Source organism: Corythoichthys intestinalis, chromosome 16 (assembly GCF_030265065.1).
Source record: "Corythoichthys intestinalis isolate RoL2023-P3 chromosome 16, ASM3026506v1, whole genome shotgun sequence".
NCBI lineage: Eukaryota > Metazoa > Chordata > Actinopteri > Syngnathiformes > Syngnathidae > Corythoichthys > Corythoichthys intestinalis.
The window spans coordinates 51,608,717-51,633,095 of NC_080410.1; the positions used below are offsets into that span (position 1 = coordinate 51,608,717).

At 40.9% G+C, this 24,379-nt stretch overlaps 2 protein-coding genes across 3 annotated transcripts in view; one reads left to right on the forward strand and one right to left on the reverse strand.

Annotated features, from left to right (window-relative positions):
* LOC130931855 (perforin-1-like) lies at nt 1-11,586 on the forward strand. The gene is made up of 5 exons (XM_057860992.1): nt 1-17; nt 2,321-2,868; nt 2,931-3,069; nt 3,133-3,347; nt 7,959-11,586. Exons 2-5 carry the CDS (start codon nt 2,342-2,344, stop codon nt 8,806-8,808), a joined length of 1,731 nt encoding a protein of 576 aa, XP_057716975.1. The 5' UTR covers nt 1-17; nt 2,321-2,341; the 3' UTR covers nt 8,809-11,586.
* Nucleotides 11,587-11,782: 196 nt separating this feature from the next.
* LOC130931857 (spidroin-2) overlaps nt 11,783-24,379 on the reverse strand; it is a 45,773-nt gene continuing 33,176 nt past the window's right edge. For both annotated transcript variants that reach the window (XM_057860996.1, XM_057860995.1), the window contains exons 16-23: nt 21,918-21,962; nt 19,051-19,092; nt 18,908-18,970; nt 18,763-18,837; nt 16,228-16,254; nt 16,111-16,152; nt 12,007-12,060; nt 11,783-11,912 (exon numbers count right to left, since the gene is read on the reverse strand). In XM_057860996.1, coding sequence (XP_057716979.1) covers nt 11,908-11,912; nt 12,007-12,060; nt 16,111-16,152; nt 16,228-16,254; nt 18,763-18,837; nt 18,908-18,970; nt 19,051-19,092; nt 21,918-21,962 — 353 coding nt within the window. In that variant the 3' untranslated portion in view covers nt 11,783-11,907. The remainder of the gene's footprint in view (nt 11,913-12,006; nt 12,061-16,110; nt 16,153-16,227; nt 16,255-18,762; nt 18,838-18,907; nt 18,971-19,050; nt 19,093-21,917; nt 21,963-24,379) is intronic.

The following is a 24,379-nucleotide window of genomic DNA, read 5'->3' on the forward strand; positions in this document are numbered from 1 at the left end:
AAAAGTCAACAGTACAGGTAGGTCTGATATTTATATTTTATCTTGAAAATTATTTTTTTTATGTGTCATGGCATGGCAAAACGAGATGAACAGTTACTTTATTGAAGTCTGCTTGACAGCAGTCTCACTTCTTTGGACATCCAGTAATTACAAAATAAGGACAAATGTCTTGGAATAAACATCAATTAATGAATTTCAGTACTTGGAGTAGTTGTCCCTCAATCTGATTGTTTCATCTTTTTTTGTTTAACCCCACTTTTTGTTAGTGGAAAGTTAACATCTCAGTATTTTGGTGCATAAAACTGTACGCGTACTACTAATGTGAAACTGAAACTCAGCAATAAGATTTATCAATCCCATTACTCGTAGTTGACCCCGATTATTCGGAAAACGCAGTCATTTTAAGATTACAAAGAACAGATTCCTGTCGGTGTCTCTTACTGGAAAAATGGTTTCCAACCATTGCCAAAATAACTCTCTGGAGAGTAAAACATACATGGGTTTTTACACGTTTGCAAGCGTTACACACCCTACGAAGCTAAACCGGATTTTCACGACATAACGACCAAAGAATGTGACCTGACTAAAAAAAAAACATTGCTGTTGCTTCTGCCCCCGGGTCAAGTTGAAACCAGTTTGTTCATTTCAGAAATGGTCATTAACTCATTTACTCCAAAAATGTATAAATAAGTTCAATTTTTAAATGCTTCATTGTCCCAAAAACGTATTTATAGCATCTATAGCTTCCGCTCTATCTGAGAAACAAAAACAAAGCTCCAAACCCATTTTATAGTGATAAAACTGGCCACCGGAGGGCCTTAGCGCATTTTGTAAGACCGGCAACCCGATTCAACAGCAATGAAAGGCCGGGCAGCACAGTGGGAGTGCTAGCGGCATGATGCCAGGCGGCGGACGACCGAACAAAAGAACCACGAGGACGCCTGGAATGCCAGGTGCTGGACGACCGAGCCAAACGACTGGGACCACTGTGCATCGGGCTCGCCAAGCAGACCCCGCAGAGACTGAAAAATAATCCATGTTTGTGAGACAGACAACGATGAGGGAAAAGTTTACACGGTTGACGCGGCGACAACGGCGTCATCTCGGCGACAACGGCATCATCTCTCAGTAGTCATGCGTAAATAAATTGTTACTTAGCTATCAAAAGCTCTATTTGTCTTGTTCTTTATGTAGTTTTGTAAAAGGAAAACATTATTCAGATGTTTGGGATGTAACTAATGCAAAAAATAGCTGTGTCAACTGTTAAAGTCAAATTAATGTTTGAAATATATGCATTTACAAAAAGCAAATTTTCTCTGTTTTTTCATCAGAAATTGGAAAATTGCTCAAACTAAGCTATTTTCTAAGGTTGATTTCTAAAGAATGGAAAAAGATATGAACTTACTTTTTTCTGCTGAAAGAAGAGAGTCTAATCTTTCTTTTGGTGGCTTCCATGTTGATATAGCAATAGAACAGAATTTTCTGTGGGCCTTGCAAAATCAGTCAAAATCCAGTAAAACGGCCAGGAGCGAAGGGCCTTGCTCTGGTGAAAATGGCTGGGAGTGAATGAGTTAAGTGCTGCAATGATTAATCGATTAACTCGAGTATTCAATTAGATAAAAATTATTCAAATTAAATTTGGCTGCTTCGAGTATTCGTTTAATTAAAGTGGCGTTGTTATGGTTTGTTTTGAAAGTGTTTGCATTTAGTTTTATTGATTTGAGTGGCGCGACGGCGGATGTGTCCGCCATGCAGCACGCCCTCTGGTCTGCCTCATTTCACATGGCTGAATCCAGCTGCTCTCTGTTTAAACCAACATAAGTTTTTGTTTGGGCAAATTTTTTTATTGCATTGGAATTTAGATAAACGGTATATTTAGCTGTTTTTTGTGGGAATATGTGTTTGAACTATTTGTTAAGAGCATTGTAAAAAAAAAAAATGCTGGCATTTTATAGTATTTAAGCTAGCGGACCTTTGCAATGTATGTTAGCCAATTGTTCTTTTGTTGTTCATATATCCTCATTCATTTATTTTTTTTATATACCGTTTGAGGCTCAGGTCAGGTATTTAAATTTTTTATGTTCCTTATCCGATGACTCGATTATTCGAACTGACTAGTTCATCGATTAATCGACTACTAAAATAATCGATAGCTGCAGCCCTAAATGAGTTAAAAGTAATCATGAATAAAAGACCACTTTACAAACTGCTTTTATGAAGAATTCTGGGAACGTGTCATGATGGAGTACTGGATTTAAGATATTTAAAAGATCCACTGACCATCTGAAAAAAAAATGTTCTGGCTTGGTTTCTTTTTCAGATCTCCCGAGATAAGCGCGACATGATCGTGTGGAATATTTGCGCCGTCCTGGCGCTATCCATTCCGCAACGCGCACATATGTCCTGCACGGTGGGCACTCCCAAAGAATGTCTGAAGGCAGAGGCGGCTCCGGGCACCACCCTGGCCGGGGAAGGTTTCGATATCACGGAGATGAAGAGCAAGGGAGCCTATGTTCTGGACATGAATCAGTGGCAACGCAAGGACAAAACCTGCACCCTGTGTACCAACCCCTTTCTGGAGAAGGCCAAGCAAAAGCTTCCACTGTCCGTGGTGCACTGGAGGCCCAAGCAGTCCTGCAGCTTGAAGGTGTCCAGCACCGTTCATCGCTCCGGCGAGGCTCTCGTCGACTCCTCCGAGTCTTCGGTGGAAAACAACTGGAAGACCAGTCTGGAATTGGATCACGAGAAATACGGTGGTAAACTGATGCTGGCTGGCACACATTCAAAACTGGCTCAGTACTCCATGGAGAAAACAAAGAGTGACAGGTTCAGCTTCACCAGTCAAAAAATATCTTGCGAGTACTACAGGTAGGTGAGAAGTTGTTGTTATCTAACAACAATTCTTAAATAAGATGTTTTTGTGCAAACAGTTACGGCGTGATGAGTAAGCCCAAACTGCACACGGAATTCCAAAGGGCGCTGAAGGGCCTTCCAAAGACCTACAACCCCGAATACAAGTCTCGTTTTTACAGACTGATCGAGAACTTCGGCACGCATTATATCACAAAGGTACAAAAACCAGCAGAAGAGGGTCGACAAATACGACAGGAACATTATTTTCTTGAAATCTAGGTCAAACTGGGAGGGTCTATCCAGTCAGTGACCAGCATCAAGCAGTGCCAGGCCGGCCTGCAGGGCTTCGACGTGGACGAGGTGAATATGTGCCTGGAGTCCGAGGCCTCGGTCACAGTCAAGGGGTCCTCCGTGGAAAGTGAGACTAAACACTGCAAGAGCGACATCGCCAAAACAGAAAGCAAGGCAGACTTTTCCAGCATCTTTAATGACAGGTAAGACGTATCTCCTGACGGAGGATTAACACAAAGTTACATTCCTGTAGCGGTGATCTATTCTTCTACTGCTGGGGTCTCCGAACCGGTCCTCAAGGGCACTGTGAATCCTGGTTTTTGTTCCTACCGATCCCACTTAGACAGTTTAACCCAGGTGTGTCCAAACCGGTCCTCAAGGCCAGCTGTGGGTCCTGGTTTTTGTTCGGAAGGAAAAATGGTACCGTTTCTCGTAGGCACCGTCTAACTGTTTGCATTACTCGAACACACGTAATATAATTGTCAAGTTCAAAAATAGACCCTTAGGTAGACATATGTAAAATTACCAAAAATAAGGAGAGAAGACACAGTTTTCTTGGCCAAGGAGGGCAAAAGAGGGACTAGCCAGAGAAATGCTAGATTATGCTGTATAGTCCCAAAATTGATCTAAGGAAAAACCCTCCTTGCTATTTTTATTTAGGGGTTTGTCCTAACACAGAAAGGGTGCCGCCCTGAGGGAGGGGAGAGCAAGCTGGAGACACTCATGTGATTTTGGTTGGCTATGTGTGAGCATGTAAGTGGAACTAACTAAATACACGTGTGTAGGCAAAGGCACATGTAAACAACGGTCAAAATTCCCCAGACACTTCAGTTATGCAACGCTGCGGCCATGGAAGATGTCCTCGAATGGAAAATTGTCCTCGAAGGTCTAGACGAAAGTCCAGACGCCAGGTGCTGAAGATGTCTCGGAAGGTCTAGTTACGCAATGATGAGGCCATGAAGCAAGGCAGTTGTCATCCCGACCCTCTTTACTCTTTGTAACACTTAAACATTATACTACAACCTAGTATAGCAAGCAATAATCATTTTCTGGTTATATCAATAAGAGAAAAATATGGCAATATGTATTATTTATGGTATATATGAGCACAAGCAATGTATATATAATTTACAGAAAAATATGGCATATTTCATAGATGGTTTGAATTGCGATTAATTGCGATTAATTACGATTAATTAATTTTTAAGCTGTAATTAACTCGATTAAACATTTTAATCGTTTGACAGCCCTAATATACAGTGCCTTGCAAAAGTATTCGGCCCCCTTGAACCTTGCAACCTTTCGCCACATTTCAGGCTTCAAACATAAAGATATAAAATTTTAATTTTTTGTCGAGAATCAACAACAAGTGGGACACAATCGTGAAGTGGAACAACATTTATTGGAGAATTTCAACTTTTTTAACAAATAAAAAACTGAAAAGTGGGGCGTGCAATATTATTCGGCCCCCTTGCGTTAATACTTTGTAGCACCACCTTTTGCTCCAATTACAGCTGCAAGTCGCTTGGGGTATGTTTCTATCAGTTTTGCACATCGAGAGACTGACATTCTTGCCCATTCTTCCTTGCAAAACAGCTCGAGCTCAGTGAGGTTGGATGGAGAGTGTTTGTGAACAGCAGTCTTCAGCTCTTTCCACAAATTCTCCATTGGATTCAGGTCTGGACTTTGACTTGGCCATTCTAACACCTGGATACGTTTATTTTTCAACCATTCCATTGTAGATTTGGCTTTATGTTTTGGATCATTGTCCTGTTGGAAGATAAATCTCCGTCCCAGTCTCAGGTCTTGTGCAGATACCAACAGGTTTTCTTCCAGAATGTTCCTGTATTTGGCTGCGTCCATCTTCCCGTCAATTTTAACCATCTTCCCTGTCCCTGCTGAAGAAAAGCAGGCCCAAACCATGATGCTGCCACCACCATGTTTGACAGTGGGGATGGTGTGTTCAGGGTGATGAGCTGTGTTGCTTTTACGCCAAACATATCGTTTTGCATTGTGGCCAAAAAGTTCCATTTTGGTTTCATCTGACCAGAGCACCTTCTTCCACATGTTTGGTGTGTCTCCCAGGTGGCTTGTGGCTAACTTTAAACGAGACTTTTTATGGATATCTTTGAGAAATGGCTTTCTTCTTGCCACTCTTCCATAAAGGCCAGATTTGTGCAGTGTACGACTGATTGTTGTCATATGGACAGACTCTCCCACCTCAGCTATAGATCTCTGCAGTTCATTCAGAGTGATCATGGGCCTCTTGGCTGCATCTCTGATCAGTAGATTTGCAGCGGTCTGATGCCCCTTCCATTTCAATATGATGGCTTGCACAGTGCTCCTTGAGATGTTTAAAGCTTGGGAAATCTTTTTGTATCCAAATCCGGCTTTGAACTTCTCCACAAGAGTATCTCGGACCTGCCTGGTGTGTTCCTTGGTTTTCATAATGCTCTCTGCGCTTTAAACAGAACCCTGAGACTATCACAGAGCAGGTGCATTTATACGGAGACTTGATTACACACAGGTGGATTCTATTTATCATCATCGGTCATTTAGGACAACATTGGATCATTCAGAGATCCTCACTGAACTTCTGGAGTGAGTTTGCTGCACTGAAAGTAAAGGGGCCGAATAATATTGCACGCCCCACTTTTCAGTTTTTTATTTGTTAAAAAAGTTTAAATTATCCAATAAATGTTGTTCCACTTCACAATTGTGTCCCGCTTGTTGTTGATTCTTGACAAAAAAATTAAATTTCATATCTTTATGTTTGAAGCCTGAAATGTGGCGAAAGGTTGCAAGATTCAAGGGGGCCGAATACTTTTGCAAGGCACTGTATATATATATATATATATATATATATTTTTAAAAAAGGCATGTCCGATATTTTTTTGCCGATTCCGATACTTTGAAAATGACGTGATCCCGATCGCTCGGGACATCTCTACATATAACTACATCTACATTAGTCCAACACGTTCATTATAGTAAAGCAGTTAGGGAGATGTTACTATATGCCATTTGACACAGTAAAGTTGATCGGCTTATCAGCCCTAGCCTGATAAGCAAAGAAAAACATCATCAGTTCTCCGGTGGGGTCAAGACGCTCCCGTCCTGCCGGGACAACATGTTGATAGCGCGGCGCCTTGGACGTCAAGACCAGTGTTGTTAATAACGGCGTTAGACTATAACGGCGTTACTAATGGCGTTATTTTTTTCAGTAATGAGTAATCTAATTAATTACTTTTCTCATCTTGGCAACGCCGTTACCGTTAGTGAGGTGGGAAAGGCTTGCGTTACTATGCGTCACTAAGTTGGTTGAATAAAAAAAGTCTGAGAGAGACGGACTCACGGAGACGAGAGAGCAGAGCAGGAGTGGGGAAGACGCTGTTGCAAACGTGATGCTAGGTGGCTCCAATAATACCTGACTGTAGCCATAGCCTACAAACTACGCCCACATGATAGGTAGATATCACATATTATAGAGCTAGATGCAAATGACTGACACGGCTGCATTAGCAACATGTTTTAAGGACTACACGTGTTAGTAAACAGCCGCCATCTTAAAGCAGTAGACCTGTCAGGAAGACTCTGTTATAGGCAACCTTCCCAGCGAACCTAAGTAACTTTTTTTTTTTTATCTAAAATGCTCCTAAATCGGCAAAATCTTGACTTAAATCTATCTTTAAATGATGAAACAGTTTTAAAACTTAGACATGTTGAAAGTAGACAGAAGGGAACTAATTTAATAACGGGAGCAATTTTAACCACTTTAACGGTTGATTCGGAACATTAAATGACTTCCACATATAGCAAAGGTTACTATCTAGCTATCGCAATACCCTTGTGTCTAGTTAAGTGGAGGGTAAAGAGTTGGGCTAAGGCCAATTGTCCCCAAAACCCTTTAAACTTCACATTGTGTGACCTGTTTTTTTATTTTAGAAAAAAAAAACATGAAGATTATGACCAGTTACTTTGCCAAGTAACTAATTACTCTTACATTCAGGTAACTGAGTTAGTAACGCAATTACTTTTTGGGAGAAGTAATTTGTAACTGTAATTAATTACTTTTTAAAAGTAAAATTAACAACACTGGTCAAGACATGCGTCGGTTGCCGTGGCAACCACGTCCCAGTCACGAAGACGTACGAACTTGACCGCACAAACCTGCCACAGAGGGAGGATCCCAAGCCTTCCGCCCGGCCCACTCCACCGCAGCTTTCAAAAGACTGAACATTTAGATAACAACTGTCGCTTCTCGGGGACATTCCGATGTATCCGTGGTTTTGCGGACCTTGGATTTAACAGTCTCTCTGTCGTCTGTTTTTGCCTTGTTTTTGATCATTGTCGACAAATAAATTGTCAACCTGTTTTCGGTGAGCCTTCTATAAATCGTTCAAAATGGAGTCAGTGCAAAGGGTTAACACCGGAGTGAACGCGCGGGATTTTGGCCCCTCCCGGCCACAAGTCCCAAACTCAACCCATCTGGGGGATGTTGTAAGCTATGACATTAAATGTCCATTTACTTCTGCTTGGGCTGTGAGGGCAGTTGTCTCATGGAGTGACACCATCTAGGCATTCTTTTAACCGCCGTACGTCCAGACTGTCCATGCTCGGACCCAGGTTCCTACAAATGATGACGACCCGATCCATGACTTTGTCTCTAAGTGTGAGCTCATCCAGCTTAAGTATCTTAACAAAACCTTTGTACTTGTTTTCTTGTCTAAGCAAATCACATCCACTTTGCACTTAGTTGCTCTCATCGTAAAAACCTGAAAACTTCTCATCCGACGTCCCGATCTCACCGACAGGTTTACAGAAACAAAGGGTGGCCACACCACTGAGATGGACCTTCTCTTCTCTGCCAACAAAGACCCGTCTGCCTACAAGGAATGGCTCAACACGTTGCCTCAATATCCAGACGTCATCTCGTATTCCCTGGAGCCTCTCCACGAGCTTCTGCCAACGAACACGCCGGTGCGGAAAAACCTGCGTTCGGCCATTAGTCACTACATCCTGGAACGGGCTCTGATGAAGAATTGTAGCGGGCGCTGTCGGGCCGGCGTCAAGGGCGACCTCCGGGATCCCTGCGTTTGCCATTGCAGCAACCAACGGGACGTTAAGCCGGACTGCTGCCCCGCCCGACGGGGCACGGCCAGGGTCGTCGTCACCGTTCAACGGGCCTCTGGTCTTTGGGGCGATACCACCACGGCCACAGACGCCTACGTCAAGGTCTTGTTCAACCGTCGGGATTGGCGTTCTCCCGTCATCAACAACAACAACAACCCCCACTGGAACTTCCTCGTTGACCTGGGCACCCAGGACCTATCGGCCGGCCCGAGTCTCCGATTTGAGCTTTGGGATCAGGACAGCGGCTGGGACGATGACCGCCTGGGAACGTGCGACAGACCGCTGACGGCGGGCGCGACGGCGGATGTGTGCGCCATGCAGCACGGAAAATTTTTCTACAAGTGGGACGTGAAATGCGCGCCCAGTCTGGGCGGCGGGTTGTGCGTCGACTACAAGCCTTCGCCCATGGACCCCGATTTGAGCGGCTCATACGCGTCCCGCCACGCTCACCCTCTTCCGCCGGCCGTCCTACTCGAGATGGGAGTCTTTCCCGGCACAGAGTCGAACCAAAGCGTCGTTGATGCACTTTAAAGGTGCAATGATATAAAATGAAAATGACTGCACTGTAGTCATTTTACATGTAGAAAATGAATTTGGCACTCATATCATATTTTTTTACCATTTCATAGTCACTTTATTTCACCTAAACCAATACATCAGCAATTCTGGTTGTGACATCATAATCAGAATTGATGATCATGTCTTGCTTTCTAGAGCTTCACTATCTAGAACACTGATCACCAACTCCGTGGTGCATTTAAAACATTAGCATTACATAGCTTTTAAGCTAACGGACTTTTGCTATGCAAGTTAGCCAATTGATCCTCATTCATTTATTTATTTTTATCGTTTGAGGCTAAGCTCAGGCACGCATCGGACACTAGCAAATACAGCGAGCTAAAAAGGATAATACAGGATTTAGTTGAGCTTTACGTCAATCTTGGACTCAACTAGCACCTGAGCTTAGCCTTAAACGATATAAAAAAAAGAATAAATAAATGAAGATCTAAGTTAGGGTGACCATATTTTGATTTCCAAAAAGAGGAGACTCGGCTTAACCTTGAGATACTTAAATTTCTCGACTTTTTTTGCTTCAATGTAAAAAAACAAAAAAATGAATGTTAAAAAATTTGACCTCAACTTTTTAAACATCCGTGTCACTTTTTTTCCTGGGGCATTTATTCTTTCCGGTGCGTTTCTTCTGTGTCCCTTTTGACGCACTTTTTTTTTCTCAATGTCAACTTTTTCATCCATGATTTTTTTCTTTCTGTCCACCATTACTGGGGTGTTTGCACACCTATAGCAGCCCAGCGTCAGTCAATGTAAACAGTAACGTTTGCTGCTGTTGGTTGTGTGCTGCGGGCGGCGATGTCTTTGAACAGCTCATTTACGGGGAAAGGCCACCTGCTAAGTCAGGAGAGGAGCCTACAACCAAGTTCGTTCTGCATAATATGTGACTAAAAGCTAGCAAACGAGGCAACAAAAGCAAATGCGCCGAGAGCATCGTACCCCGTGGCGAACCGTATCGCTAAAGCCGAGGAACCTTTCGCAATTGGAGAAAAACGCATTATGTCTGCGACCAAGGAGATTTGCTGTCAAGTTTTAGGAGAGGCCGCTGTTAGAAAAAGTTGATTAAGCATATGGTGAATTACATTCTCCCCGCACCTAAGTTAGTTTTTCTGCATGGCCATGTGGCATTTTTTTCTGGTATGTGGCAAAATTGATTTTGCAATGTGGCATTGTTTTGCCATGTGGGATGCTTTTTTTGTGTGTGGCAAAATGTATTTTGGCATGTGGCAAAAAAAATAGCTGTGTGGCAAAATGTATTTTGGCATGTGGCATTTTTTTTGGGGCATGTGGCTTTGTGGCAAAATGGATTTTGATATGTGGCATTTCTTTTTTTTTTGTATATAGAATTTTAATTGGAACAAAAACGTGTGGCTATGATTTTTGACCATACACTGACCATTACAGCGCACTGACATACAACTGGCACACAAGTCAGCCAATGCCATTGACAGCTATGAACATCCACATGGCCAAATCAATTTTGCCACATACAAAAAAAAAAAAAAATCCCCATACCAAAAAAAAACGCCACATGCCAAAATCCATTTTGCCACAGGGCAAAAAAATTACAGATGGCAAAATCAATTTTACGACATGGCCAAAAAAATGCCAGATGACAAAATCAATTTGACCACATACCAAAAAAATGCCACATACCCAAAAAAGCCACATGCCAAAATACATTTTGCAAAAAAAAAAAAAAAAAGCCACATGCCAAAATACATTTTGCCACATGGCAAAATAAAAGCCAGATGACAAAATCAATTTGACTACATACCAAAAAGTGCTACATGCAACAACAAAAAAACACTTCGCAAAATCTATTTTGCAGAAAAAAATATATATATATATGCAAAAAAATGCCACATGGCAAATCCATTTTGCCACATACCCCAAAAAAATGCCACATACTAAAAAGAAGCCACATGGCAAAATCCATTTTGCAACAAACTAAAAAAATGCCAAATACCAAAATACATTTTGCCACATGGCAAAAAAATGCCACATGGCAAAATCCATCTTGCCACATATCCCAAAAAAATGCCACATACGAAAGGAAGCCACATGGCAAAATCCATTTTGAAACAAACTGTAAAAATGCCACATACCAAAATAGTTTTTGCCACATTGCAAAATCCATTTTACCACATACCAAAAAAAGCCACATGCCAAAATCCATTTTGCCACAAACCAAAAACATGCCACATGCCAAAATATTTTGCCACATGCCAAAAAAAAAAAGCCACATGGAAAAATCAAATTTTTCCACATACCAAATACCACTTTTCGTTCTCGCTGTCTCTCTAGTTTTTAGCCCCGTCATATTATTTTATATTTAGTGCCATTTTCTGTCACACATCGCTAGTCCGTGAAAAAAAGGCCCAATTCACACCGGTCGGTGGTGCAAAAAAGGTTGGGGACCACTGATCTACAACACGTTGACAGAACGGTCTCACAGCAACGAGAGAATAGAAAGCCTATGGATTGCTTGCTAGCAGACTGCAAATAATGCAGCTCATTCTAGGTGTGCCTGTGATGTCATTTTCTGTTTGGAGATTTTTTTTAGCGGGTGGACTAGTGCGGGGAAGCTGCGCTAATTTCATGACTAAGCCTTTTCTGTCATTTTTTTATGGATAGATTTGTGACCAAAATACTTCTGCTTTCATTTGAATGTAACTTTGTAACCTTGAACCACGCTTGACCATGCAACTGCCATTAAAGCCTTCTTGGTAATTTACTTCTTTGGAATAAACATTTAAAACAGACGTTGCGTTTCTTGCAACGTGAGACAGGAAGTGGTGACATTTCCTGTGAAAAAATAAGGTGTCAATGAATTGCGTGTGAAGCAAACGCTTTCGATTGTCAAGACCAACTATTCAGTTGCCAGGATGGAATAAAACCCAAGTCTTCTTTTTAACAGATTTTATTTGAAAATACTCCATCTGCTCATCGTCACATCACTGTCACAAAGGTCCATTACATATAAAGATTTCAAAAACAACACGCAGACAAACAGTAAATGGAAAAAAGATGCACTTGTAAACTCTCAGGTGGACTGAATCAACCTGACAAAGATAATAGAGAGACAGGACAATTACAGACAAAGCAAAGCTTACCAAAGCTTTTATTGGATGAATTTCAAATGAGCCTTAGCCTTACCTTTGTATCCACCAAACGGTCCAATTCCCGCGCCGTACTTGGCCGCTTTGGCCTCTGCAGAAGAGCCGAGACATGGTAAAAAGAGAAGAAATTCTGTTGTGCATGGGGGACAACTCATGCTCTACTTTAGTAGTGTTCATGCAAATATTTGGATGGCACCTGAAGGAATTAGTATCTTTTCCCGTATTACTGTTTATCTTACTCTAACACACCCAATACAAAGTAAATTGTAAATCATAGTTTAAGAAATCAATTACAATTAAAGATGTCCCAATCGATCGGCATCCCAATTGATCAGGATGCCGATCGATCGGGTCCGATCACATCATTTTCAAAGTATCGGAATCGGCAAAAAAATATCAGACATGCCTTTTTTAATATATATACATATTAGGGGTGTCAAAATTATCGCGTTAACGAGCGGTAATTAATTTTTTAAATTAATCCCGTTAAAATATTTGACGCAATTAACGCACAAATGCCCCGCTCAAACAGAAAGGACAGCAAAAAGGACTGCAAAGTGAAAGGTGCACTTGTTGTGTTTTTCGGAGTTTTGTCGCCCTCTGCTGGCACTTGGGTGCGACTGATTTTATAGGCTTCAGCACCATAGCATTGTGTAAGTAATTATTGACATCAACAATGGCAGGCTATTAGTTTATTTTTTGATTGAAAATTTTACAAATTTTATTCAAACGAAAACATAAAGAGGGGTTTTAATATATAAATCTATAACTTGTACTAGTTATTATCGTTTATTTTCTATACATTTATATATTTTATTTATTTGTTTTATTTATCTTTTAAGAACTACAAGTCTTTCAGAATATCTGGATCGCTTTAACAGAATTTTAATAATGGTAATGCCATCTTGTTGATTTATTGTTATCATAAAGAAATACAGTACTTATGTACCGTATGTTGAATGTATACATCCATCTCGGTCTTATCTTTCCATTCCAACAATAATTTACAGAAAAATATGGCATATTTTATAGATGGTTTGAATTGCGATTAATTGCGATTAATTAATTTTTTAGCTGTAATTAACTCGATCAAAAATTTTAATCGTTTGACACCCCTAATATATATATATATATATATATATATATTATATATATATATATTTTTTAATTTTATTTATTTTATTTTTTTTTCATTAAATCGTCTAATTGTATTTAACGTTACAGACAAAATGTCTTACACTCATCCAGAGTCTTTAGTTTAGGCTTAAAGTAGGGCTATCAAATTTATCGCGTTAACGGCAGTAATTAATTTTTTTTTAATTAACCACTTTAAAATATTTAACGCAATTAACGCATGCGCTGCATGACTCCCTCACGCATTGTCGCATTCAATCTATATTGCCGCCGATTTACCTATATATAGAGCTACAAGGCAGCGTAATATGAGTAGAGTGAATTTTGGCAGTCTTTGGAGCCTTTTTTTAAATGGCTAAAGCCTTACAATCCCTTTCTCAACAATTAGAAATATCGTGGGAGGCAATGTGGGGAAGAAAGGTAATAGTTGATCTTTTTTTTAACACCCTATGTTATTTCCCAACGCAGAGAAGATATATCAATTGGTGCCATGACGCACAGTCATAGTTGCACTTCCCATCATGCATTTGGGCAGAACAGTTAAATAGCTACAGTATCATTTACTGAAAGCTCAACAAATACACTAGATGGCAATATTTAGTCACAATATACAAAGTCACAACTCTTTCTATCCGTGGATCCCTCTCACAGAAAGAATGTTAATAATGTAAATGCCATCTTGAGGATTTATTGTCATGATAAACAAATACAGTACTTATGTACTGTATGTTGAATGTATATATTCGTCCGAGTTTTTTTCATTTTTTCTTAATGCATTGCCAAAATGTATATGATCGGGAAAAATTATCGGGAATGAGTGGAATTGAATCGGGAGCAAAAAAAAAGCAATCCGATCGGGAAATATCGGGATCGGCTGATACTCAAACTAAAACGATCGCATCGGTAGCAAAAAAACATGATCAGAACAACCCTAATTACAATATACTGAAGTATAAGTAGTTGGACTTGGAGTGATTGGAATTTGCAGCACCAAGACAACGGGCAGATAACTACAGGATGCCTGCTGACTACGGGAGACCAACACGCGCGTCATGCAGCTGACTGAGTGAGATTGACGCTGATGGAGCGAAACAGGCAGGGGATGGCAAAGACTTCTAAAAGCCCACGTCTGGCGCACCAAATCAACCAACAATGGACAGTCCAGAACAATGAAAGGATATCATCTCCTACAAGGAACATTTGATAACGGAGGAACCCGTTGGACACTCAGCAGTTACGTGGCGCGAAGGCTGGCAAAATCCTCAACTCTCGTTACCCTGACAACAGTAACGCCCGAACTCTGTTGCCCAATTCACAACAGGAAATAACCCTAAACAACGCCCGAACACACCCTTCTTACGATATTACGATCTTAAGATTGAATGTTTAACTTATCGCTGCCATTTTTCTTGGGAATCTTTTGTCGATTTGTTCATTTGGTGCAGTGGCGCCACGGCCACCCCTATAAATTGGTTGGCCACCCCACTGGCCACCCCGCTTGCCAGTATATCGTTATATTGTTGTAGCATCAGTTATGCATTTCATCCCAAATGAATGCATTAATTTTGTTTAGTTAAATGTAGGGCTGTCAAATTTATCGCGTTAACGGGCGGTAATTAATTTTTTAAAATTAATCATGTGAAAATATTTATCGCAATTAACGCATTCGCAGTATGACTCATTCACGCATTGCCGCAAACAGCCTACAATGGCGCCGTTTTACTTCTATACAGAGATAAGAGGCAGTGTCAAGTGAGTGGAGTAGATAAAAGCATTCATTGGGGCCGTGCTTTTAATTGGCAAAACTTTTGTCATCTCTCCCACAGCAACTACAAATATTGTGGGAAGTGACGTGGGGAAGAATGACACGAGTTGATGTTTTTCTTAAAACCCTGTAGTGTATCTAACGCAGAGAAGATATAGCATTTGCAGCCACCACACACAGTCATGGTTGCGCCACTTCCCATCATGCATTTGGGCAGAACAGTTAGGTCGCTACAGTATCATTTACTGAAAACTCAACAAATACACTAGATGGCAATATTTAGTCACGATACACAAACTCACATTTATCCTTTAAGAATTAGAAGTCTTTCTATCCGTGGATCCCTTTCACAGAAAGAATGTTAATAATATTGATGCCATCTTGTGGGTTTATTGTTATAATAAACAAATACAGTACTTATGTACAGTATGTCGAATGTTTATATCCGTCTTGTCTTATCTTTCCATTCCAACAATAATTTACAGAAAAATATGGCATATTTTAGAGATGGCTTGAATTGCGATTAATTACGATTAATTCATTTTAAAGCTGTGATTAACTCGATTAAAAATCTTAATCGTTTGACAGCCCTAGTTAAATGTACACCTTATGCCTAATATATACATAACACAATAAAACAGAATTGTTGTGGAACTCAAAATGTTAACAGTTACGGACTATGCACATTAAATCATTAGTAACATCAAATATTACACAATACACCAAAGTATATCAGTAGCCGTGTCCTTAAGTCTTTCTGATAGTTTTCCCCTGATCTTTTTACTGCAATAATATAATGAAAACCTGAAATTATGGCTTTTAGTTTTGGCCACCCCAAGATTTTAAGTGGCCCCATCTGGCCACCCCTATGAAAAATTTCTGGAGGCGCCACTGATTTGGTGACCCAGGATCCAGCTTTTCTCATCGTCTGGGTCTGCTTGCTGTTTTTGCCTTGCTGTCTGATTTGGAATAAATTGTCAACTTGTGTTTCGAAGACTTTTTCCAGCTTTTAAAATGGAGTCAGTACAAGGTGTTAAAACTACAGTGTTTCGCCTTCTGGCTGGATTGTTGGTGTTGCGCCGACCCGGGTCGTTGGAATTGCGCTAGCGTGGTTCCGGCAATTTGATTGGCGTGACTCCAGCAGTCTGGCTAAAAGGTGAAATTCCAACACTTTCAAGTACTACATAAAGTCCTTCTTATTATAGGAATTTGCTTGCTTGTCAAGTAGGAGGTTCGGCTTACCCAAGGCCTCGTGACTCGGACCGAGCTGCTGCGGAACGTAACCTTGGAAGAACGCGAGAAATCAGAAGACGAGCGCCAAATTGAACAATGATGTCACGCAGTGGGGAATAAAATCACCTGTTTGTGGCGCTCCATATGCTGGACCTGAAAACACACAAAACAAATCAACTCTAGAGGCGCTGGAAGTCACGAACAGCAGGGGGTGCTGATGATCTTTTTTTTGTTTTTCCCATCCAAAATCAGCCGTTTCGGTCAAAAAAAAAATTCTCCAAACATTTACACCAGGGGTCCCCAAACGTTTTCCTGTGAGGGCCACATAACTTTTCCCTTCTCTGATGAGGGGCCGGGGTCACTTTGTAAAAAAAAATGTGACGATTGCAGGAATGCCTAAATGCAAAAATGTATTGTTTTTCAGAAAGCCACAATCAAATAACCCTTTCTGGATTCTTCACGGAACAAAAGTAAATCAAATAAAATAATAATATAATATAATATAATATAATATAATTAAATAGATAATAACCAAATAACCCTCTCTGGGTTCTTCAGAGAAAAAGCCAGGAAATAAATAACACAAGTAAAAAAAAAAATTTGTTTTTTAATTTTTCAGGGGGCCGGACCAAATGTGGGGGCGGGCCGTATCCGACCCGCGGGCCATGGCAGTACACACGCATGCTGGATAGTTTACGTAATACTACTAGGCTACTACAAAGACAGAATTCTATTTCACTTACAGTGTGTGTTGGAGTTTTTGTACAGACCCCAATCACATGACGTCACAACTCCGCCCCCCTGACTGGAGCCGCCATATTGTCCGTCAGCTCGTCGTGTTTACACATTACCGCTACGTACATGCCTCCTATTGCGGCGTGTTTTTCTGCTCGTTAACATTAATGATCAAAATGGTGAAGGCGTGTGTGGCGGTTGATTGCAGTAACAGAGAAGATAGACGGAGAGACTTGAAGTTCTACCGTATTCCCAGAGACCCGAAGAGGAGAGCGAGATGGACTGCTGCAATTCGACGAGAAAACTGGGCACCAAACGATCACCACAGACTATGTAGCAGTCATTTTATACCTGGTAAGATGCATTTAATATATATTTAGAGGGTTTTGGGCTGACAAGCACAATTAAGATCATTGCGAGGCTAATCGCCGACAACATACAGTTTCAAATTCAAGATGTTTATTTCTTCCGCCATCACTATTTTTTGAATAATATTTAGCTGGTACCAAGTGAAAGAAGCTGGCCTCGTCTACGGATCATCAGTTAAACAAGGGTGTCCAAACGTTTTGCAAAGGGGGCCAGATTTGGTGTGGTAAAAATGTGGGGGGCTACCTTGGCTGATTTACGTAGAACAATATACTTAAACAAATTTTAGCAAGCCCTTCTGTGTGTCACATTTGCTTTATTATTATTATTTTTTAATTGATAATTTCAACAATCTCGCCTTTGTGGCGTTCTCTTTCGACCCTCGGGCTCTTGCGAAATACTGCTGCTGTGAAATTAAACTAGCTTCAAGTTGCTTTAATTTCTCACTGCGTATCTTCCCTGTAATGTTTTCGTACATGTCAGCATGTCTTGTTTGGTAATATCGCGTCACATCGAACTCTTTGAAAACAGCGACTGTCTCTTCGCAAATGAGGCAGACAAAGTTTTTGCGTATTTTATTGAAGAAATAGTCCAATATTCACCTTGAAGGTTTTTCACCTCCATCCTTGAAGCGTCGGCCATCGCAGTCAACTTTTTTTTTTATTGATTGGCGCCATTTTAGAAAATTGGAAGTAAAGGGTCACACGGGGTAATGTTGCTTAGAGTGCTGCTCTTAAAGTTTTTCAAAGTTTCGTGAGAATAGGCTGAGTTTCTGTGGACAAAGATAGTTGTAGTTATCAGGGTAGCAGATGTCAGGCAGAGACGGCGAAGACAGCGGGTCGAAAAATATCCATTTAGGCATCAAATATGGATCTGGCGAATGGATCGACCGAAGCTTTTCCACATAATGCCTTTTATGCAACACATCCAATGAGTTTACAGCGTCTGAAAACCCGGGGCTTCCATGAATTGCACTATAAATTGCACAATAAATTGAGACCATTGAGAATATGGACACACATTGACGGACAATATGGCGGCACAATACAGCGACACGTCATTGTGTGACGTTGGCGATTGGGGTCTTTTGGAAATAAAAGTGCCCGTGTATTATAATGCAAATTCCCGCAGCTAGACGGCGCAATGACACACGAACACATTTTACAACGTATAGGTCCAATAAGCCTTGGTTTAATAACCCCTTTTCACAAATAGCGCCTTAATCAGCGTGAACCGGTAGCAAGCAAGGTGTCAGGTGGCGATCATGTAATTCAAAAAACAAAACAAAACAAAACAAACAAAAAAAACTTTTCAACATACATAATTAATCCCTGATGTTAAATACGCTATTGTTTTATTTATTTGTTTCTAAAAAAAAAAAATCTACCAAAACACTTTTATTTCCTCCCCTACACCAGGGGTGCTGCAGCCCCCTCAGCACCTCACTTTCCGCGCTACTGGTCAGCTTTGATCTTTTTCCTGAATTTGTTGCGTGAAAAGCCAGTTCCAGAGGAAGCATATGCGCATGCAATCCCCAGGAAGGCCATCTCCAGTTCTCACCGTGTTTGCCGGCGGCTTTACCGCCATCGCCGCTGAGTCCGATGGTCTGTGCGCCGTACGGGTAACCCCCGTCTCCTGGGGGAGGCAAACACATCGAAGGTTATAGAAGACGGGCAGAAACAAGTTTGCTCGAAAAAGAAGTTACCCTCATGTCTGGCGGGAGCCACCGGAGCGGCGCCGTAAGGGACCTGAGCTGCCGCCCCTCCTCCTATAGGAAGAAAGCAAACTTGCGCTTATATTTTCAGGAACGTAATCATGATCGGAAGAAGCGAGGTGAGGCGTTTGCACCGTATTTGCCGGCAGCTGAGTCTAATCCGGCACCAGGTCCTCCTGGGAAAGTTACAAGAGGCCCTCAAAATACATGACTTTACTTCAACACACACAAACTCAGATGTGTCTATTATAAATCATGTTGTTAATAATCAAACTTCATCCAGGACACATGAAATATTGCTTTGGAAGTTGTTTTCTTAGGAAAAACTCAATGACTTCGAGTGGTGGAATGTAACAAAGTGAAAGCATTTTGTGACTAAGTACATTTTTGTGTATCTGTGCTTTGCTTGAGTACAAATATGAAGTGGTACTTTTCACTCTTACTTCACTACATTTAGCACATACAGTGGGGCAAATAAGTATTTCGTCAACCACCAATTGTGCAAGTTCTCCTAGTTGAAAAGATTAGAGAGGCCTGTAATTGTCAACATGGGTAAACCTCAACCATGAGAGACAGAATGTGGAAGAAAAAAACAGAAAATCACATTGTTTGATTTTTAAAGAATATTTCCAAATTAGAGTGGAAAGTAAGTATTTAGTCACCTACAAACAAGCAAGATTTCTGGCTGTCAAAGAGGTCTAACTTCTTCTAACGAGGTCTAACGAGGCTCGTTACCTGTATTGATGGCACCTGTTTTAACTCATTATCGGTATAAAAGACACCTGTCCACAACCTCCATCAGTCACGTCCAAACTCCACTATGGCCAAGACCAAAGAGCTGTTGAAGGACACCAGAGACAAGACCTGCCACCAGGCTGGGAAGACTGAATCTGCAATAGGTAAAACGCTTGGTGTAAAGAAATCAACTGTGGGAGCAATTATTAGAAAATGGAAGACATACAACACCACTGATAATCTCCCTCGATCTAGAGAGCTCACCCCGTGGCGTCAAAATGATAACAAGAACGGTGAGCAAAAATCCCAGAACCACACGGGGGGACCTAGTGAATGACCTACAGAGAGCTGGGACCACAATGACAGAGGCTACTATCAGTAACACAATGCGCCGCCAGGGACTCAAATCCTGCACTGCCAGATGTGTCCCCCTGCTGAAGCCAGTACATGTCCAGGCCCGTCTGCGGTTCGCTAGAGAGCATTTGGATGATCCAGAAGAGGACTGGGAGAATGTTTTATGAAACCAAAATAGAACCTTTTGGTAGAAACACAGGTTCTCGTGTTTGGAGGAGAAAGAATACTGAATTGCATCTGAAGAACACCATACCCACTGTGAAGCATGGGGGTGGAAACATCACGCTTTGGGGCTGTTTTTCTGCAAAGGGACCAAGACGACTGATCTGTGCGAAGGAAAGAATGAATGGGGTCATGTATCGAGAAATTTTGAGTGAAAATCTCCTTCCATCAGCAAGGGCATGGAAGATGAGACGTGGCTGGGTCTTTCAGCATGACAATGATCCCAATCACACAGCCAGGGCAACAAAGGAGTGGCTTCGTAAGAAGCATTTCAAGGTCCTGGAGTGGCCTAGCCAGTCACCAGATCTCAACCCCACAGAAAATCTGTGGAGGGAGTTGAAAGTCCGTGCTGCCCAACAACAGCACCAAAACATCACTGCTCTAGAGGAGGTCTGCATGGAGGAATGGGCCAAAATACCAGCAACAGTGTGTGAAAAGCTTGTGAAGAGTTACAGAAAACGTTTGGCCTCCGTTATTGCCAACAAAGGGTACATAGCAAAGTATTGAGATGAAGTTTTGTTATTGACCAAATACTTATTTTCCACCATGATTTGCAAATACATGCTTTAAAAATCAAACAATGTGATTTTTTTTTTCTCTACATTTTGTCTTTCATGGTTGAGGTTTACCCATGTTGACAATTACAGGCCTCTCTAATATTTTCAAGTGGGAGAACTTGCACAGTTAGTGGTTGATTAAATACTTATTTGCCCCACTGTACATGTGCTTTTTACTCCACTACGTTTCAAATTGTCACTCATTGTTTTTTTTCCTCATTGTAAATTGATAGTTTCTTTCACAGGACTCCGGCGCAATTGATAAGCCCTTTGCAACTATAGCGTAACTGAGCACTAGAGGCGGCAACACGAGTAAAAGCAAAATTAGGCAGGTGAACAAGATATTGACCAATAAAAACCAACAGTAAGAGGAGCGCGCTTTCAGATGGGTGCTGCAAACACTTGTACAGTAGGTGGAGCTATGCACCTGATAGTTGCTTGCAATCCGACATTAAGCTAAATTTTTTAGTTTTTTAAGCTTGTTAAGCTTCTATTTACAGTGCAGTCCATTTTATTGCTTGTTTTTTTTTCCATTCTGCGCAGTTTAAAAAAAAATTGAGCCGTCAATTAATTTTATGGTTCTATAAATATTGGCTCAGATCTGTGTGTGTGTTATACACAGGTAGTCCCGGGTTAAGACGTATTCGATTTACGCGATTTCGACTTTACGACGCAGGAGTCTCGTCTGCCTTTTTGTCCCCAGTTGTTTATTTATTTAGACCCAACGCTGCCATCAGAGGGCAGTATATCCCCCATCATTAAACAAAAAAGCCAGACAATACGTTTGGACTTTTTGGATAGTTATTTTGAAATTTACTTAAAGGGTTGATTCCAATTCACGCAGAAATTCGGGTTACATTGCCAGCGTAGGAAAGGAACTTGTTCGTAACCTGGGGACTTCCTGTATTTATCACATTTTTACATGGGGAGAAAATTCTGTCACTTTTTACTTGCCAAGTAAATTTTAAAGCAAGTACTTTTGTACTTGAGTCAATTTTTTCTTAGATATTTGTACTTTGCCTAATGTAATTTTTTGCCTCTGTATCTGTAATTTTACTTTAGTTGAAAAAAAAGTGAAAAAAAAGTACTTCATCCACCACTGATGACTTTAATTCAACAATTGCATGCCTTACCATATGGTACCTGCGGCTGTCCGGCGAAGCTTCCAGTACCCAGTGCTGCAAAATTCAGGTCAAAATAAATACATCCCGTAATTTTCGGACTATAAGGCGCACCTGACTGTAAGCCGCCACCCACCAAATTTGACAGTGCATTTGTTCATAGATAACCCGCACTAGACTATAAACCGCAGCTGTCCTTACTGTATGATGGGATATTTACACCAGAGAATATTAACCGCTAACACTTTATTTGGCAGCGGCGTCATAAAACTGTCATAAGACCGTCATAAATATGACATGACACTGTCACGAGCATTAATGAATGCTTATAACATGTCATTTAGTGTGATCCGGGAAATGATCTCACTTTTGAATGGATGTAAAAGATCTGAGCTGGACATAAATGGAGTTAATGACATCATTTGCTGGGTGACATTTATTGACATCTGTCATAAGCATTCATTAAAAACCATGACAGTGTCATGTCATAATTCTGACAGTCAACAAATAAACTACACTGGACTATATGCCACAGGATTTTAAAAAAAAAAAAAAAGGAGGGAGGGGCGTAGCATCTTATAGCCCAGAAATTACCGTATTTTTCGGACTATAAGTCGCAGTTTTTTCATAGTTTGGCTGGGGGTGCGACTTATACTCAGGAGCGACTTGTGTGAAATTATTAAAACATTATGATATGCGTGCTGCTGGATGTGGTAGGGCATGCTCGGGTTGGGGGTTCCGGTGCCGGGATTGGCAATGCGGCGGTGTAGGGTTGGTCGCCAACGGGCTTACACTCATAAGAGATTCACACGATTACTGGGTTCTAGATCACAGAACTCATTTGTGTACACTCTACCCCTTTCAATCACTTAGCTTATAGTCTTATAGACACCCCCACCCCCATTCTCCTCTTTCACTGGCCAATTGGCCCCCACATGGTGTAAACCGGAAATACATCTCACTGACGATAGCACCAGCATATTAGTAACTAGTTTAGATGTTCAATGTATTTCTTGTTGTTGTTTGTGTATGTGTTTCTTTTCTTTCTTCTCTTGTATTTCTTTTCTTCTGTCCCCCCATAATCCCTTCCTGTTCGCTGCTTTGTCATAATAAAAAGGTATTTTGAATGATCACAATGGGAGTATGTCAGACTCTCCATGTGAAACATTAAAACTGTTCAGAATCCGGGCACTTAGACTTCCATTCTCTGTGTCAAACAGCTGAACAGGACAGGTTTTTAAAAATAAATAAATAAATAAATAAATAAATAAAACATTATGATATCATTTCACATGTTATTTTGGCGTTTTGGAGTGACACTGATGGTTTGGTAAACTTGTTAGCATGTTCTTTATGCTATAGTTATCTTAATAGCTATGGCCATGTTCGCGTTCTGCCTTTGGCAATGTGTGTTCAATTGTATTATTGACTTTTTTTGTTTGAAATGCATGCTTTTAGTTTGTGGCGCTTTCACGCCCACGTGGGGGCGCACTCGCACTTGTTTACGTGAAGAAGAGCGCTCACACGACAGAAGAAGACCGACAGCTACATAGCTCTGAGTGAGTGGGTGAGTTAGCGAGAGAGAAACACGGCTGCGAACCTACGTTCATTGTTTATGCTTGTAAAATATCTCTACAGAGGCAACACCCGTGTGTGTCATCTTTTCTGTTGTTGTTTTGTGTTTTCCACCCGCGATCGGACACTTAGAGCCAGTTGTGTGGTTGTTTGAACGATGTGCTAATGCTAGCAAACGCATGCTAACCGTTTTTGTCATTGCTGTAAAAGCACATAATTATCATTTATTTACGTTGATGCGAACCTGTTTGGTATCGAGGACGAAATTGATTCAGCAAATTATACAGACGTCCAGCATCGTCATTTGGGAGTTTAGCCCGCTGAATAGCCAGGACCGAGCCGTAGCGTCCTGGTGAGGACATTTCGTTCGCATTTCGTTGTTAATGCACTGTACACTGTACACTTATTCAGCATGTTGTTCTCTATTGTATTTTTATATTAAATTGCCTTTGAAGATGACATGTCTGTTCTATGTGTTGGATTTTATCAAGTAAAATCTCCCCCCAAAATGCGACTTATACTCCGGTGCGACTTATATATGTTTTTTTTCTCTTCGTTGGGCATTTTATGGCTGGTGCGACTTATACGCAGGTGCGACTTGTAGTCCGAAAAATACGGTACAGCAAATAGACTACTCTTTGGGATTTGTGCCTTTTGAATTTAACATATACCATTTTACAATCCAGCTCAAATATTACAAATTGAGACATTGACTCGATGACATAAAATAGTTTGTTTCAATAATGCTAATAATCATTTTTAAAAATTGGTTTCTTTGCAATTCCATATATTTTAAACATTTCTAAACAAAGGAAGTTTGAGGAGTAACCAATTTACATGAGCCATTTGTAAGTCTTTCAATTGAAAGTCCAAATGTTCACAATTCTATATTACTGGTC